Source organism: Protopterus annectens, chromosome 6.part0, assembly GCF_019279795.1.
Source record: "Protopterus annectens isolate FY-2018-M chromosome 6.part0, PAN1.0, whole genome shotgun sequence".
Taxonomy (NCBI): Eukaryota; Metazoa; Chordata; order Ceratodontiformes; family Protopteridae; genus Protopterus; species Protopterus annectens.
In genome coordinates this window covers 1,969,865,926-1,969,883,913 of record NC_056737.1, presented here as the reverse complement: position 1 = coordinate 1,969,883,913, position 17,988 = coordinate 1,969,865,926, and the positions used below count along the sequence as shown (strand labels likewise).

The 17,988-nt window shown below is 42.7% G+C and overlaps 1 protein-coding gene across 1 annotated transcript in view; it reads right to left on the bottom strand.

Moving 5' to 3' along the window:
* The window catches only part of SESTD1 (SEC14 and spectrin domain containing 1), a 1,957,182-nt gene that overhangs the window by 829,565 nt on the left and 1,109,629 nt on the right, over positions 1-17,988 (bottom strand). The window contains exons 10-11 of the mRNA XM_044075265.1: positions 17,804-17,836; positions 13,351-13,381 (exon numbers count right to left, since the gene is read on the bottom strand). Coding sequence (XP_043931200.1) covers positions 13,351-13,381; positions 17,804-17,836 — 64 coding nt within the window. The remainder of the gene's footprint in view (positions 1-13,350; positions 13,382-17,803; positions 17,837-17,988) is intronic.

The following is a 17,988-nucleotide window of genomic DNA, read 5'->3' as shown; positions in this document are numbered from 1 at the left end:
GACATTTGGTTGTCCCTGATGCACTCTGAGGGCATTCTCACTGGTGTTCAAATCACCAAGACTGACTTTTTTCACAAGGAAGAAGCAGTGGCTGTACCCAAAGTCCATCCCAGAACGCTGAACTCCTGATTCATGTATGGAGACCAGCCCAGCTACTTTGTGAAAGAACCAGATTTCTGATGTGTGTATATGTCATCTCGTCCTTTCAGTCACTGCCTAAAGGTGAGGATAAGGACACTGACTGGTAAACTAAAGGCTTCATTCCATGCCTTTCCACTACAGTGCGGTACGTTGCCTAATTTATGCAACACTTCCCCCTGCTGATCCAATGTGTTGTTCAATTTCCCAGTTCCCTCCACCCCCTCACTTGTGAGCAGGATTCAAATGTTTTTAAACAGCTCTACCTTAGGTAGCTACTCCTCTGTCTAAACCATCATACAAGCAACACAAACATAAGTGATAGTCTACACTACAGGTAACACCAACAACTGTGGCTAGCAGAGGAGACAGTCATCCACCAGACGATGGAGACTGTGTGTTGCAGACATATCAGAGAGAGTTCTCTCAAAAATCATTGTATCTAATACTGAAGACCACACCTGATAGGTCCCCAGTTGGGATGATGGATCATTCTGACCCTGGAACTGACAGAGGTGACGTGAAAAGTTGACTGTTCCGAGCCCTAGTGTAGCAGAACAGTAAACTCTCTTGCTGCTACTTTCCAAATATATGGTCTCCTTATCCTGGAGCAAGGTGGCAAAATGTTGTGGTCTCAGGGTCACATACAGAAAGGAAAAAAAAACAGAAGAATCTGCAGTGGGATGCTAATAAGATCTATCCATTCAGGTGTCAATTTATAATGGGTATCAACCTTTTTCTGGACGGTCACATTGAAGTGAAGATGCACCAATGTTGCTCTAATAAAATCCATAAAGACAGGTTCCAAGAGTGGAATAAAGTACAGATATATAAAGGGCTAACCATAATATAATATGTTTTAGCAGGCTCACTGTTGTTGTCAATTCCTTTAAAAACTCTGCTGCAGACACGATGGGGCATACAACCTGACCTCTACAACTTTGCATCATTCTCCCCAGGGAAACTACCATAGTCTTGGTATACTGAGCATACAGCTCATGACACTTTCTGTACTTTCTTATCAAAAGAGTCATAAACATGACAGTTCCTCTCCAACTTACATGTAGAATGGCTCCTTCAAAACCTGGCCTTCCCAGCAGTAGTTCACGTATACTAGACAATCCAAATTCCTGACTGGAAGAAACAAGTATGTCGTGTGTGTGTGTGTGTGTGGGGGGGGGGGTGAAGTAGCACCTACCTCAGAACTTGGATTCCCCAAATTACAATATACAGGATGCAACTACCGTGAAAGTGATCCTACTCACAAATTTACTATTATAATAAGAGCTTTGAACTATGTCTCCGATGTTCTTCATTTGGATCATTACTATCAAACTTTGGGAAGATTCTCAAACTTGTCCAGTATGCTGGGAGGTTGGCTCTTTTCCTGGGGCAGGCAGCAGGAGGCCCTGGAGAACAGCAGTGGCAAAACTCTGTCTGCAATACTTAGAAAAGATGTGCAAAAGCAACTAAGTGACTACCTGCAGGGTGGCCTGGACATCTCTCCCCCAATAAAACTAGAAGGTAATGCAGTCAGCTAGCCACTTAGACATGGTCAGCTTTAAGACTGACTTCACCTTCCTAATTAGCAACAAAAACAAAGTTGCTCACCCTTCCCCAGGTTATTGATTATATGCAGGCAATATCTCAACGGTCTCTGAGCACCTACAAGATGCAAAATCCTTTCTCTCCTCTGTTGGGGAATTACGGAAAAAGACTAGCAATCAGACTGATAGGAACTAACCACCTTAGGCATAAAGCAAGGGTTGTATGTAAACTGATTTTGTCCCTATGGAACACCAAGAAGGTGTCTGATGCTCAGAAATTCTCTTGGCTGATGCTGCAGCCAATAAAAAGGCTGTTTATCATGCCAGGTACTTGACAAGGGTAGTGGTCATTGGTTCAAAGAAGGAGTGGGTTAACTATGTACAAAGCTCAAATCCCATGGTGGAGCTCTCTTAGGAGGTCTTAGATGGACGGCCCCTTTGAGAAAGTGTTTTAACTGGTAACAATGAAAGTTCAGACAAGTACTGCAGAATTAAGGGCGATCCTTCCATAATGGAGATAGATTCGTTCTTTGGCACTAGAGGGAAAACCTTTTCCATTAAGGTAAGTAGGATTTCTTAGCACTAGGTCTCCTAATTCTAAAGCAGAACTTCCTCAACTGCCACTGCTCAAAGAAGCAAAAAAGTCTTTTTCCAATATACCCTACTTGTGGATAAGGGCTACAAAGATGTTTCTGTCCAACATTCACCCATTTATGTAGGTCTGCAACTCTCCTGCATACCAGATCTGCCAGATCATTTTGCTGTGATGGAATGTATTAATTGCTGAGGTTCATGACTGATTCTGCTGCAGTCTCCCATGCTTGCAGGGCCAGCCTACAAAGAGAATCGGAATGTACCCCCACCCCACTGCTGATAACATGTACCACATTTACTGTTCCAAGGTGTAAGGCTCAACTTCAGGAGCATGTCAGACATACAAATAACAGAAAATGTTTGAATCCAGTGGATGAACATAGTATGCATTTTTTTCACATCAGCAAGCCTATGTGTTTAAAACATTAATATTAGAATACGTAAAGTAGTTGCTTTATAAGGAAAATTTACTGATATTAAAATTTTAAACTTTGTAACCTACTAGTCTTAATAGTGAACTTAACTGGATTTTTCTCAATTAAAAACTTGTACTGACTAGCTAACTTTATTTTCTAATTGCTGAAGGTTATTTCATGCCATTTGGTTTTGACTATGTTAAACCCTGCTAAAGGTTTTGCTGAGGTACCAGGTGGTTTTGTGTGAAGTAAAAATAGTTACTTGTTCACTTTTATTACTTATTGAGTTGTTTCATGTCATTTGTTTTTGACTATGTCAAACTCTGCTAAAGGTTTTGCTGAGATACCATGTGGTTTTGTGTGAAGTAAAAATAGTTATTTTTTCCCTTTTATTATTTATTGAGTTGTTTAATTATTTTAATTTATAAGGTGTAAGATTTCCTGGTCTCTAGACAGACAGCAATGCTTACTGCCATCATCTTCTTGATTTTAATATGTTTCCTGATCTAGATGTTGGTCCAAATGTAACAACAAAAGCCAAATGAAATTGGTGCAGAAAGGTTGTGCAAACGTTTTTCCACACCACACAGACACCTTAGCAGTTGACCTTTCTATGGATCTAATTAAGTTAATAAACCATATCCCTTTTATAGGGTTTACAAACTTAATTGCCGAATTTTGTGTGCTTAGCGCAAAACTTTGTCAATTCCAAAATCATGCCTTACATACATAAAACCATTCAAACACACATTTGCCAAGCAGTCCCAAGAAAAGTACAGTTGTCTACGCTTACCATAAATGTAGATGTTCGAGTGTATTCACTGTTGCAGTCATCACATTTGGGTTATCTGCCTGCAGGTAGCCTGAATACCAGAGTCTTGGGATTTCTGCAATGGATGCTGTTGCTTCTTCCATGGGGTCAGGTCGTCAGGGGTATAAAACATGCAGCCAATGCCACTACATCTGTTTTTCTTGCCCCAGAAGTCAGGTGCCTCCAAAATAGGAATTATATGGTATGGAACACCCCCAGCAAAAAGCAAATACACATGGTAAAAGAAATGCCAAACCATAAAGGATAGGTAGAAGCAAACAGAAGTCAGGAGGGAGGGTAACCAGGACTGCAACAGTGAATACACTCGAACATCTACATTAATGTAAGTGTACACAACTGTACTATGTTCTTCGGGTTTCACTGTTGCAGCCATCACATTTGGGTTGATTTCCAAAGCTAAGGAATGGGGGAGGTAGTTAAGAAGAATTAGGGCTGGCAATCAGGCCCTGTAAGACTGCTGTGGCAAATCCAGCTCTGGATTTAGAAAATATAGTGAAGTGGTACTGCTTGGAGAAAGTGTGTACAGAGCTCCAGGTTGCAGCTTCCAGGATGTCCCTGGTAGGCACTCCCCTGAGAAATGCTGTAGAGGTAGATGTAGCCCTAGTGGGTTCTGATCCCCTGTGGGGGAGGTTTCCCATGGTGCTTGTAGCAGAAATGGATGCAGTGTGCTATCCATTTAGAAATGGTTTGCTTTGAAATGGCCTTGCCCTCTGCCTCTGCAGCAAAGCTGACTAGCAGCTGGTCAGATTTTCTGAGAGGCTTAGTCCTGTCCAGATAGAACCTAAGCTGCCTGTGCACGTCCAGGGAATGCAGGATCCTTTCCCCTTTATTCTGAGGATTAGGGAAAAAAGTTAGCAAATGAATGGACTGGTTTAAAGCCACACTAAACACCACCTTGGGCATAAAAGATGGCTTACTCCTGAGGGAAACCCTGTCTGCATGGAAAATAATGAAGGGTTCCACTGCCATAAGGGCCTGCAATTCAGACACTCTTCTTGCTGAAGTGATGGCCAGAAGTAAACCTGTTTTCCATGAGAGGAATTTTAACTCTGCTGTAGCAGCAGGTTAAATGGGTGGAAGCGTGAGCTTTTCCAATACAAAGTTAAGGTCCCAGGCTGGAGTGGGAGCTCTCCTGGCGGGGTCTTAAATTTTTGGTTACTCTCAGAAACTGTTTCACCAGAGGATGAGAGAAGAGTCGTGGCTCAGTATTATAATGAGCTGAAATGGCAGAGTCATGAATCTTAATTGAAGAGAAGGCTAGGCCCTTGAGGAGTATTTCTGTTACATAATCTAGTATATGAGGTAAGCTGGGCACAGATGTGCCCATTCCCTGAGACTGGCTCCAGGAACAGTATCTTTTCCACTTTCCCAAATAGGATTTTCTAGTACTAGGCCTCCTTGCCTCAAGCATGAGATCCAGCACCTGCTTACTGAGGGTTGCTGGTGATGAGTTCAGGGGATTAGCCAGGCTTCAAGGTTCAGGGTCCATAGCTGAGGTTGCAGAATCTGGTCCGACTGCTGGGATAGCAGGGAAGGAGTCTGAGGCAGGTGCCATGGTTGTAGCACTGTCAGACTGTGCAAAAGAGGGTACCAGTGCTGCCGTGGCCAGTCTGGTGCAATCAGGATTGTCCTTGGCTTGTTCTGTTTGATTTTTAGTAGAACCTTCGAGAGGAGGGGCATAGGGGAGAAGGCATAGACTGAGAGGCTTTCCCAGGTGAAGGACAGGGCATCCACTTTCCAAGCTTGGCTGTGGGGTGTTCTGGTGCAATATTTGCTCAACTGATAGTTCTGAGGGGAAGCAAAAAGGTTCACCTCTGGTGTCCCCCACCTGTTTCTCAAAAGCTTGAATATTTTGGGGTCCAGTTTCCACTCGTGTGGGTACATGAGATTTCTGCTTAAGTCGTCTGCCAGTGAATTTAGTTAGCCTAGCAGGAATTGAACTTGTAGGTGCACTTGGTTGCTCAAGGCTGTGTTCCACAGAGCCATGGCTAGTCTGCAGAGTGGGTAGGAATGGGTTCTCCCCCTCCTTGTTTATGAACCACATAACTGTGGTGTTGTCTGTCTTTACCAATAGTTGTCCTGGAAGAATAAGGCCTTTGAAGGCTGTCAGAGCATTCTGTACAGCTAACATTTCTTTTTGATTGATATGCATGTGAATTTGCTTTGGGTTCCATTTGACCTGAATGCACTGCCCTACCATGTGAGCCCCCCATACATATTCTGATGCATCTGTTAGGGTTTGGGCGGCAAGGGGTAGCGTGAAAGGGAGTCCCTTGTTGTGATTGCAGGCCTCTGCTCACCAAAGGAACTCTGTCCTTAGGCAAGGAATGATAGGAATCATTATTTCCAGGTCCTGAGAATGTTGACATCATAGACTTTTTAGGTACCACTGAAGTTTCCTCATATGCAGTCTTGCATATGGAATTAGTAGAATGCAAGAGGCCATGAACCCTAGGGGTTGCAGTACTTTTCTTGCAAGAGGCCATAAACCCTAGGGGTTGCAGTACTTTTCTTGCAGATAGCCGGGTTTTGGTGGCCAGTAGATTGAAGTAGTTTATCAAAAACTTGTTTCTCTGAAGTGAGGAATGCCATCTGGGAAGTTGTGTTCAAGCTTGCTCCCAGCAATACAATCTGTTGACTGGGTACCAGCTGTGATTTCTTTTCATTGATGGTGTACCCCAGTGAAGTTAGAATTCTCTTTAAAAATGCCAGGTGCTGAAGCAGCAATTCCTGACTGTCCGCCTGAATCAGGCAATCATCCAAGTATGGGTACATTTGAATTCTTCTCTGCCTGCAATATGCAATGGCTGCAGCTAGGCACTTTCTGAATACCCTGGGCACAGTAGATAAGCCAAAGGAAAGTGCAGAGAACTGACAGTGCATAGAGCCTGCTCTGAAGCGTAGGCATTTCCTGCAAGATTCCCTTATGGGGATGTGCAGATAAGCTTCTTTTAAGTCTAGGGTTGCTAGCCAGGAGTCCTTGGCTAGCATAGGAAGCAGCTGTTGGAGTTTTAGCATTTTGAATTTTGGAACCACCAAAAAGGTGTTGAGAATAGACAGATCCAGGATAGGATGCCAAGAGTTTTCTTTTCTGGGTACCAGAAACAGTCTGGAATAAAAGCCTTGTCCCCTTTTGTTCTGCTGGGACAGGCTGAATAGCCTTGATACTGTGAAGAGAAAGTACTTGCTTTTGGGCCTCTGCCCACTGGTTTGGGGGGAGGTCTGGCCATCTGCTTAGGGTTGGGGAAAGAGTGGAATTGGAATCTGTACCCCTGGGAAACAATATTTAAGACCCATTTGTCTTGGGTAATTTATTGCCAATTTTTGGCATGCAGGCCAAGTTTCCCTCCTAAAGGTGCAAGTAATTGAGCAAGGCTTGGCGGAGTTAATGATAAGTCATTGTCCCAATTTTACCATAGGATGATGGCTTACTACTACCGGTTTTAGATGTGGAAGCACTTCATTGCTTAGATCTGTGCATAATCTAAGACTGAAGTCTTGGTGGTCTGCTGCCCCTGGGCTTGGACTGAGAAAGCCTGGAAGGGACTAGAAAAGACCAATTTTTTGAAGGCCAATGCCTACTGAATCTACGTAGCTGTACTTGGTAAGAAATCTTTAACAGTTGGCATAGATTTAGCTTTCTCCTCCATTATTTTGAGGACTTCTGCTTTACTGCCAAATAGATGCTCTTGGTTTAATGGTGCATCCAGTAATTTTGCTTTGACGTGATCTGGCAAGTTCTGTTCCTTAAGCCAAGCATGTCTGCTAAGAACAGACACATTGACAGCAGCCCTGCAAGATGCTTCTAAGGCATCAAAACCACAGTGCAAAGTATGTTTACCAACTTGGTTAGCAGAATGCATTAACTCTTGTAAATCTTTGTGTTCTGCACAGTCAGGAATCAACAAATGTTTTTGTTTAATTAGCTCCATAATATGCTGCTGATACTTTAACATATGAAACTGGCAATTTAAAGCCCTAATGGAAACAGTAGCAGAGGTGTATACCTTTTTACCCCATCTGTCTAAACCCCTAGAATCCCTGTCTGAAGGCGTAGGATTTTTGGCAATTGTAGCCTTAATGCCTTTAGGTCCCTGGGAAATGGTCTCTGGATCCGCAGTAGGATTCTTAAAAAGGAATTTGTGGAAGTCAGGCACTCTACAGTACCAGTCAGGTTTCCTGGGAGCTGGAGGCAAGGTATCAGGGGTAAGGCTGGATCCCAGGAAGACATCTACAACTTCCAGAACAGGAGGGATAGCTAGAGGCCTGTGCTGAGGCAAGCTTAAAAATTCCCTGAGTCTCTTTTTGGACTGGGAGTAGTCCTGGCTCTCCCAGCGGAAATGCTCTCCAAGGGTGTGCAGGGTTTCACCAAAGGAAAAATCTTCCGGAGGGGAAGCAGACGGAATGGAATCCTCTGCATTAGAATTCTCATAGGTATAAGGGTATGTCCTGGTAATCAGAAGGATCAGAGTGATAAAATTCCTGATCAGAAGAATCTGAAGGAAAATCAGTCCTGGGTCTTTTTGAGGGGGAAGAATGACTTCCCCTAATTAAAGTAATGAGGTCCTCGGCCATTCTAAGCATTTGTTTTTGTGCCATGTGGGCCTGAGAATGCGCTTTGGTCGTCGGCTTCCTAGGCGTAGTACGAACTTTAGGCCTGAGAAATTCGGTATTTTTGGTTTGAAACAAAGTCGTCAGTTTAATATTAAAATCGAAATGCCTGAATACACACTCAGAAGCCGGTGCCTGCACAGCAGCTCCGGACCCATCCAAGGTAGAGACATCCACTGATTCCATAGTCGAAGAAGCATCTCGTGGCATACCATACCAGACTCCGAATTGGTCTCAGTAGAGGCCTGCGAATCTGGAGAAGCTGGTATCAGGGGCTGCGAAAGCGCCTGAGTACTGGCGGACTGGCGACTAGCTTAATGTTAGTGTCGTCGGCAGCCTTGGACCTATGTTGCCTCTGTCTTTATGTTTTTTCAGAAGATTGGTAGTCGAATGGCTTGTAGAAGCAATATCGGAGTATGGAGATTGAGAGAGAAAGAATTTAGCTACAAAAATAGCCCAACGATAAATAGTTCAGGTGTTGAACAAGGTACAAATCTGTCAGCGAGAGACGTCGTGGTCTGAGCCTAAACAGGTGATGCAGTAAGAATGAAAATCTCTGTGAGGTTTTTGCTTTCCACAGGCAAGACAATTATTAATTTTTTCTGACATCGGTTAGAGCAAGAAAAAAGGATCCCCAATGGGGTACTTATCTTTTAGAAGACATCAGGTCTGAAACTTGAAAAATAAAAATTTCAGAGGCGGCCAGACAGGCACTTGTGGAACTGCTTCTGCTTCGGGCACCGCACAGCAAGAAAGACTGATGCAATGGCGTCAGTTGCATGTTTTATACCCCAGACGACTTGACGTCATGGAAGAAGCAACAGCATCCGACGCAGAAATCTCAAGTCTCTGGTATTCAGGCTGGCTGAGGGCTAGCTGCAGGCAGATAAAGTACAGTTTTGTACCTACCATAAATGTAGATGTCCGATAGGTATGCATCTGCAGTCCTTACATATGGGTTGTCCTGCCTCAGGTAGCCCGTCGGTTGGCCGGATTCCAAAGTCTGGGTCCGGCGTCGACTGATGTCACCCTTTCCCCGACGTCAGAGCGCCTGGGGTATAAAAGCATCAGCCGACGCCATCTTCCTCAGTTTTTCTTGCCCCAGATGCCAGGTGCCCTCTAAGGAGGGCTAAATTTGGAGAAATGCATAAAATTCCAAACATGCACAGTAATATAAAACAAATACACCATAATAGATAACCCCAGCTAGCTGTAAGGGGGAGAAGAAAGTAAAGTTTTGTACCTACCATAAATGTAGATGTCCGAACTGGATAGCATCTGCAGTCATAACAAATGGGTTGTCCTGTCGTCAGGCAGCCCTTCGGACGGCCGGATTCCAAAGTCTGGGTCCGGCTTCGGCTGATGTCGCACTTCACCCGACGTCATCTCTGCTGGTCTTCAGGTATACAAGCATCAGCCGACGCCATTTTCCCCAGTGTTTCTTGCCCCAGATGCCAGTTGCCCTCTTGGAAGGCTAAAATTTGGATAAATGCCAATGTATGCAGACAAGGTAGAAGGCAAATACAAAAAATAAGCATGTATGTACATGTATACAAACAAATACACCATAAGAGACTCCCCCCCAGCTAGCTATTAGGAGTGTAAATACCCTAGGAGTACCACAGAGGGGAAGGAGGGCGGGTAATCCTGACTGCAGATGCTATCCAGTTCGGACATCTACATTTATGGTAGGTACAAAACTGTACTATGTCCTTCATGGATGCATCTGCAGTCATAACAAATGGGTAGAATACCATAGCTAAACTAGGGGTGGAGGAAGAAAAAGAAGAATTTATGGTGTAGTTAGGATCCCTTGCAGTACAGCAGTGGCAAACCCTGCTCGGGATCTAGAATATAGAGGTAAACTGTAATGCTTGGCAAATGTATGCACGGAGGTCCAAGTAGCCGCCTCAATAATGTCCTTGGTTGCCACTCCTCGTAAGAACGCTGTGGTAGTGGCTGTAGCTCTTGTTGAATGAGGTCTTATGTTCTGTGGCATTGGTTTTCCATGGTAGGAGTAACAGAATCTTATGCAATTTCCTATCCATTTGGAGATTGTTTGTTTGGAAATTGCTTTTCCTTCCCTTCCTGGTGCATAGGCCACTAACAGCTGGTCAGTTTTTCTGTTACCTTTGGTTCTGTCCAGGTAGTAGCGTAACTGTATGTACATCCAAAGTATGCAGTAGCCTTTCCCCCCTGTTCTGTGGGTTGGGAAAGAAGGTAGGTAGGTGGATTGCCTGGTTTAAGGACACTCTGGATACCACCTTTGGCATAAATGTAGGATTAGTTCTCATGGAGACTCTATCTTGATGGAAGATCAGGAAGGGTTGTACTGCCATTAAGGCCTGGAGTTCTGAAACCCTTCTTGCTGATGTAATTGCCAGAAGGAAAGCAGTTTTCCATGATAGGTGTTGAAGATCCGCTGTTCCTGCTGGTTCAAATGGTGGGAGTGTCAATTTTTCTAGTACAAAATTTAAGTCCCATGCTGGTAGTGGTGGTTTCCTAGGAGGTTTTACATTCTTGATTCCTCTGAGGAATTGCCTGAGTAGAGGGTGTGAGAAGACAGGTGGATCAAAACTGTATTCTGCAGAAATAGCTGATGCATGTATCTTGATGGAGGAATAGGACAGACCTGTGTGTAGAAGCTCTGCCAAGTACTCCAGGATGTTAGCAATGTCTATGTTTGACACATCTTTTCCTCCTTCAGCACTCAGTGGCAAACCTTTTCCATTTTCCTGCATAGTTCCTTCTTGTTGAAGGTCTGCGGGCTTCAAGTATAATGTCTTTAAGAATCGGCACCAATAAAACTCAGATATCCTTTTAAAATTATTGTAGCAGAGACTGCATCAAATAGTCGCTTTCAGACGGCTTCGCCAGACTTCAATATTTGATGAATAAATTAAGCTTATATACAATTTGTAACCTCAATTAATCAAACACTGAACAATGTGATGGATGTTTAAGTGCCAGTGCTAACATATATATTATTCAACATATGTTTAAAACAAACAAAACAAAAATTCCAAAGAAATTATGTAATATATAAAATATAATATAACATAGAACTATGTTAGTGTCAGCATTAAAACTCTTTTTAAAAACATGTAATAAACAACATCTGATAAGCCATCCTTGCCCATACCAGAAAGGTTTACCGGCTGTCATCAGAATGTGCTCGAAGGTCAGTCCACCTGTTCTGTCGCCGGTGCGCTTAACATCCCTGTTACTATCAACTTTAATTAATTACCTAAAACCCGAATTTAAAATGATGAATGGACCCTTCATCCATCATGTTTTCGCTAAAAGCGTTGGTAGCATCTCTTTATTTATGGCATGCCTTCATACGCCATCGCAGTGCGTTAGTTAGTTTTGCTCACATAAGATTTATCACAACTGATTGTGACAGATAAATACCAGACCCAATCAGCAGTTTTGCAACAGCGTTCACCAGTAGCGGGTGAGTAAATGTATTTCGTATTACACCACTGACACATGTGCAGGGTGCCCTTTCAGACTTGGGGATATCTCACTTTTTCTTCACAGTCTTCTGAGACCGTGAGACTCTCAGCAGTTATGGTTCCTTCAATCAATGTCCCATTCTCATCCATTGTTAGATCTTCCAGTTATTCTCATTTATCTTTTATTTGGTTATTCCTGTTGGCAGGTATAACAGTTTTGGGGTACATAACCTTTCTTGTTCATAATAGTGCCTGGTTTATTACGAGGAATCTTCATCTTTCTCACTCTCGTCGCGATTATTGTACAGTGCACTTGTTTATTGTAGGTCTTCGTGCATAAAAATTTTCATGCATGACAACCTTGTTCATTAGCCGCCAACACCGCAGTCAGAGGCTTCGCGTTCGACGTCACGCTGATGAACCGCGGTGCAGGCGCAGAAGTAATTATTCCTCCAACAGGCTTCCCTGGCGGCCTGACCACACATTAAACCTGTTACAAAACATGGCGAACTGTCATCTTCACGAGCAGAGTACTTCGAAATTCTGTAACAGGTCCCATATTAAACTCATTTAAGCTATTTGCGCCAGCCCTTCCATAATAAAGATCATCATCAAAACGACAGTAGTGTAATAGCATTCATTGAAAACCGAGTTTTCTCCAATATGCCAACACCGCAATAGCTATTATGCCACATAGCTCCCACGCCTGTAATAGTTGTTGTCGATACCATGACATGATTTTCACCAATTTGCACGACGTTCACGATGATTTTCAGCCATCAATACGCCATGATTCAAAGAACAGTCTTAGTCATCCCATTGCTTGGGATTGATAAACAAGATTCATCTTTAGCAGACAAACAATAGTTCAATTATTGACAATCATTGCCAAAAGTCCTTGTTAGGTGTCTAGTCAGGTTTGCACTAATTAACCATTGGTGCCGTTTGTCACAGATGGAAAGGGACTCATCAACCACACCGCTAGAGACAATAGGTCTTAGAGGTGGGTTATCCAATTCTTTATTGGATAACCCACCTCTAAGACCTATTGTCTCTAGTAAAGGGTGGTTGACTGAGTCCCTTTCCATCTATTTAGACAAACAGTTCAAACCAATAGTTAATAGTACCAAACACATTTTAAGGGACACACAACAGTTTATAGAAGATTTAGCTAGATGCAATGAACAATACCATATTGAAACTGGTGATTTTTTTGTCACCTTAGATGTAAAATCTTTGTTTACATCAATCCCAAACAATATCGGGATTGAATTTCTAAGACTATTTCTTTTGAATCATGGCATTGACAATAGCAAAATCATCATGTGGACGTCATTACTTGAAATAGTGTTAGAAAATAATGTCATGGTATACGACAACAACTATTATTTACAACGTAAGGGTGTAGCTATGGGAACCCTGCAGTAACTCATATGCCAACTTAGTGTTGGCATATTGGGAAGAAGCATATGTGATTAATAACTCAGTTTTCAATGAATATATAATACACTACTGTCATTTTGTTGATGATGTCTTTTTGTTATGGAGAGGAACAGCAAATAAGCTAAATGAGTTTATACAATATATTAATGGGACCACCAATTTTTTAGAATTTCAGAGTACTTACTCTCATGAGATGATACAGTTCCTTGATGTTTTGCTAACCAAGGGACATAATGGTGTGAATACAGGAATATATAGGAAGCCCTGTTGGAGGAATAATTTACTTCACCGCACTAGTATGCACCCTCGACACGTTCATCAAAACGTGGTAATGAATCAGACCTTGAGAGCCTCTAAGCTGACTACGGATGAGGCAGCATTTAATGAACAAAAGGTTGTCATAGAGAATAATTTTATACACAGAGGATACAATAAACAAGTAGTGCACAATACAATAATCACGGCAGGTGAATTAAGAAAAGATAGAGGTCGTCCATTCTATCATAATAAACCAAGCACTATTAATATGAACAAGAAGGAGTTATGTACCCCCAAAAATAGACTTGTTATACCTTATACCAACAGGAATAGCCAAATAAAAAAGATAATAGAGAATAACTGGAAGATCCTAACAATGGATGAGAAAATTAGGACATTGGTTGAAGGAACACCCAACATAGCCTATAAGAACCTGAAGTCTCTCAAAAGACTTCTTTGTTACGAAAGAATAAAAGTAGAATATCCCAAGTCACAAAGGGAAGGCACCTTCCCCTGTCGCACATGTAATCAGTGTGGGTATATTAATACAGAAAATACATTTACTCACCCCTTTACTGGTAGAACATATATTTTTAAAAGCTATACTGATTGTAGGTCTAAGAATTTAATTTATCTAGCTCAATGTCAGTTGTGTCTTAAATTTTATGTAGGCAAAACTAACCGCACTTTACGTGAGCGTATAAGAGAGCATGTATACGCCATAAATAAAGAAGATGCTACCAACGCTTTAGCGAAACATGTTATGGATGAAGGGTCCATTCATCATTTTAAATTCAAGGTTTTAGAATTAATTAAAGTTGATAGTAGACTAGGGAATGTTAAGAATCGCACAGAGGAGACAGAGAATAGGTGGATTCTTAGACTTCAGGCACATATCTATGGTCTAAATGACAAAATTACATTAAAACCTTTCCTAGTAGCCAAGGCTTTTAAACATTAAACTATCAAATGTTGTTTATTCTACATGTTTTTAAAAAAGAGTTTTTAATGTGTCTACACTAACATAGTTCTATGTTATATTATATATTTTTTATATATTACATAATTTCTTTTGGAATTTTTTGTTTTGTTTGTTTTTAAACATATGTTGAATAATATATATGTTAAGCACTGGCACTTTAAACATCCATCACATCAATTGTTCAATTGTTTGATTAATTGAGGTTTACAAATTGTATATAAGTGCTTAATTTATTCATCAAATATTGAAGTCTGAAGAAGCGTCGTTTGGACGTGAAAGCGCTCACTATTTGATGCAGGTCTGCCACAATAAAGTTTTTTCGTAAAGGATATCTGGAGTTTGTGCCATTGGTGTACCTTTGGAGCTTTTTTGCCACTGTGTTACTTGCAATTCGTTGCTTTTATTGTTCCAAGGTACTTTACCCAGCACAGGTGACTGTTCTTTCTTATTCGTATAATGTCTTTAACCCTTTGAGATAAGTCTGGGTTAGTTGCTCTTAAGTGATGTTCCAGGCAGTCAGTTGTAAGGTTTTTAGGTTTGGATGCAGGATGTTGTAGTTGTTCTGAGTTAACATCAAAGGCATCAGGGGTATTGACCACATTCTCCCCTGAGACATGCTCCTCAGCAAGGGATACCAGTGTTGTCTTGGCCAATTCGGAGCTATCAGAATTATCCTTGGTTGTTCCTCTTTGATTTTCAGCAGTACCTTGTGCATCAAAGGAAGAGGTGGGAAGGCATAAGCTGTCAGGCCTTTCCAACTGAAGGAAAGGGAGTCCACCTTCCATGCAAGAGGGTGACACGTCCTTGTGCAAAATTTCCTGAGCTGGTGGTTGAGTGGGGATGTGAACAGGTCTATTTCTGGTATTCCCCATTTTCTTGTGATGGCCTTGAAAATGTCCGGGTGCAGCATCCATTCGTGAGCATCCGAGGTGGTTCTGCTTAACATATCTGCTAGTGTATTTTCTTTTCCTGGCACAAAGGTTGCCTGTAACTGGATGTTGTAGCTCAGAGCCATGTTCCAAAGGTCCAGAGTCATTCTGCATAGGGGGTAAGAATGAGTGCCCCCTTGCTTGTTGATGTACCACATGACTGTGGTGTTGTCTGTCCTTATCAATAAATGGCCTTCTTTGAGGAAAGACTTGAATTTCTGGATTGCTAGTTGTACTGCCAGCATTTCTTTTTGGTTTATGTGCAGGTGCAGCTGGTCTGGAGTCCACAATCCTTGTATGCATTTGTCCAACATGTGTGCCCCCCAGCCTAGGTCTGAGGCGTCCGTTGTGATGGTCTGGTTCGCTTGACCTTTGTGGAAGGGCAAGCCTAGGTTTGCCTGGCATGCTTGGGCCCACCATAAGAATTCTTGTTTCAGGCATGGGATTAGTGGTATTTCGGTTTCTAGGCTGTGTCTGTGTTGAGACCATAAGTTTTTTAGGTACCACTGTAGCTTTCTCATATGCAGTCTGGCATGAGGAATCAGGATTATGCATGATGCCATGAATCCCAAGGCCTGCAGTACTTTTCTTGCTGTTAGTTTGTTCTGCTTTGCTAATGCCAAGAAGTAATGAGGAAGTTGTTCTTGTTTTTCTGCAGTCAGGAATGCCATTTGTTTTACTGTGTCCAATTCTGCACCCAAGAATGTTCTTGTCTGGGATGGGATCAGCCTTGACTTTTTTAAATTGACTGTGTATCCCAGGGCTTGTAGCAAGCAAATGACCCTTTGTAAATCTGTTGTCAGCTTGTCTTTGTTGTCCGCTTGTAGCAGGCAGTCGTCCAGGTATGGATAGATTTGGATTCCTGTAGCCTGCAATGAGCAATTACTGATGCCAGGCATTTTGTGAATACTCTGGGCAGTAGATAAGCCAAAGGGCAATGCTGAGAATTGATAATGCTCTGATCCTGCAAGGAATCTGAGGTATCTTCTGCAAATTGGTCGGATGGGGACATGCAGGTATGCCTCCTTGAGATCTAGAGTCACCAGCCAACACTCCTTGCCCAGCATGGGAAGAAGTTGCTGTAAGGTCAGCATTTTGAATTTTGGAACGATGATGTATGTGTTTAAGACGGACAGATCGAGAATGGGTCTCCAAGTTTTTTCTTTTCTTGGGACTAGAAAGAGTCTGGAGTAAAATCCTTTGCCCTGTTGATTTACTGGTACTCTCTCCACAGCTCTCATGTTGGTTAGCTGAATTACCTGGTTTAGAGCTTCTGCTTTTTGAGTTGGAGGTAAGTTTGGCATTCCTCTGTTTACTGGTAAGGTGTGGAAGTGGAATCTGTAGCCTTGGTCTATGGTTTTTAAAATCCACTTGTCTTTTATGATATAGTGCCAATTTTTTGAAAATAAGGCTAACTTTCCGCCTAAAGGTGCTGCTATTTGCTCTCTGGTAGGCGGTGTCAGAGCCAAGTCACTGTGATTGTCCTGTTGCAGTGGCAGTGGTTGTGTCAGTGCCTCGCTGGTTATTACCTTGCCACTGTCGTCCTCTGTAGGCACTTCCTCTGGATTGGTTTCTGCCTCTAGAGCGTCTATACCTGCCTCTTTGGGTCTTTGAGGAGTCTGGAAAGGACCAATTTTTGGCAGGCCAGGTTCTGCTAAACCGAGGGGGCTGAACCTGTAAGAAATCCTTAACTGTTTGTACAGATTTTGCCTTCTCTTCCATTTTCTTCATTACCTGTTGAGTAGAGGTACCAAAAAGACTGTCCTTATCCATAGGAGCATCTAACAGCTTTGCTTTTACATGATCCGGCAGGAGCTGCTCTTTCAACCATGCATGCCTTCTTATCACTGTGCCAGTCATGGCTGATCTAAATGAAGCCTCCAGTGCATCATAGCCACATTTCAAGGAATGGTTACTAACCTGCTGTATGTTATTCACCATTTCTAAAACATATTTCTTATCTAAGGATTCTTCAGAGGAAAGTTTCTTAGTCAACTGATCAAGCATAAACTCTTGGTATTGGATCATGTGAAACTGACAGTTTAAAGCTCTAGCTGAGAGAGTGGCAGAGGTGTAAACTTTTTTGCCCCATCTGTCTAATGACCTGGCTTCCCTTTCAGAAGGGAGAGGGTTTTTTGTAGAGGTAGAAGCTACTGCCTTAGGCCCCTGGGATATCGTCTCAGGGTCTGCAAGTGGGGCCTTGAAAAGGTGGTGATGAGTGTTAGGTACCCTGTAAAATCTGTCTGGTTTGGCAGGGGCTGGGGGTAAAGAATCAGGTGCAGTGCAAACATCATTAAATGCATCATCCACAACAGGCAAAACTGGAGGTATAGCTAAGGGCCTGTGTTGTGGTAGGTGCAGAAAGGTTCTAAGAAATCTTGTCCTTGCCATTGGAATTGCTCTCTCATGGCATGTAAGGTTTCCCCAAAAGAGAATTCCTCTGGTGGAGAGACAGATGGGATGGAATCATCAACATCGGAGTCTTCATAAGTGGACAAAGGTGCCTCTGGCTGGTCTGTAGTGTCTGAGTCCTCCAAAGAATCATCAGAGCACTCCTGCTGGGGTGGCTCTGTCCTAGGTCTCTTTTCTGGAGGCTGAGAGGCCCTGTCTGGGTGTGTTTGGGATCCCCTAATTAAGGAAATCAAATCCTCAGCCAGAGTAAGCATTTGAGAGCTAGAAGCGTGTCTGTGTGAGGGGGCCTTAGCAGGAACTGTTTTAACAGTTTTGGCTGCCTTGGCCCTGGCAAAGGCCTTGATAGACATGGCTGCAGGAGGCCTAGC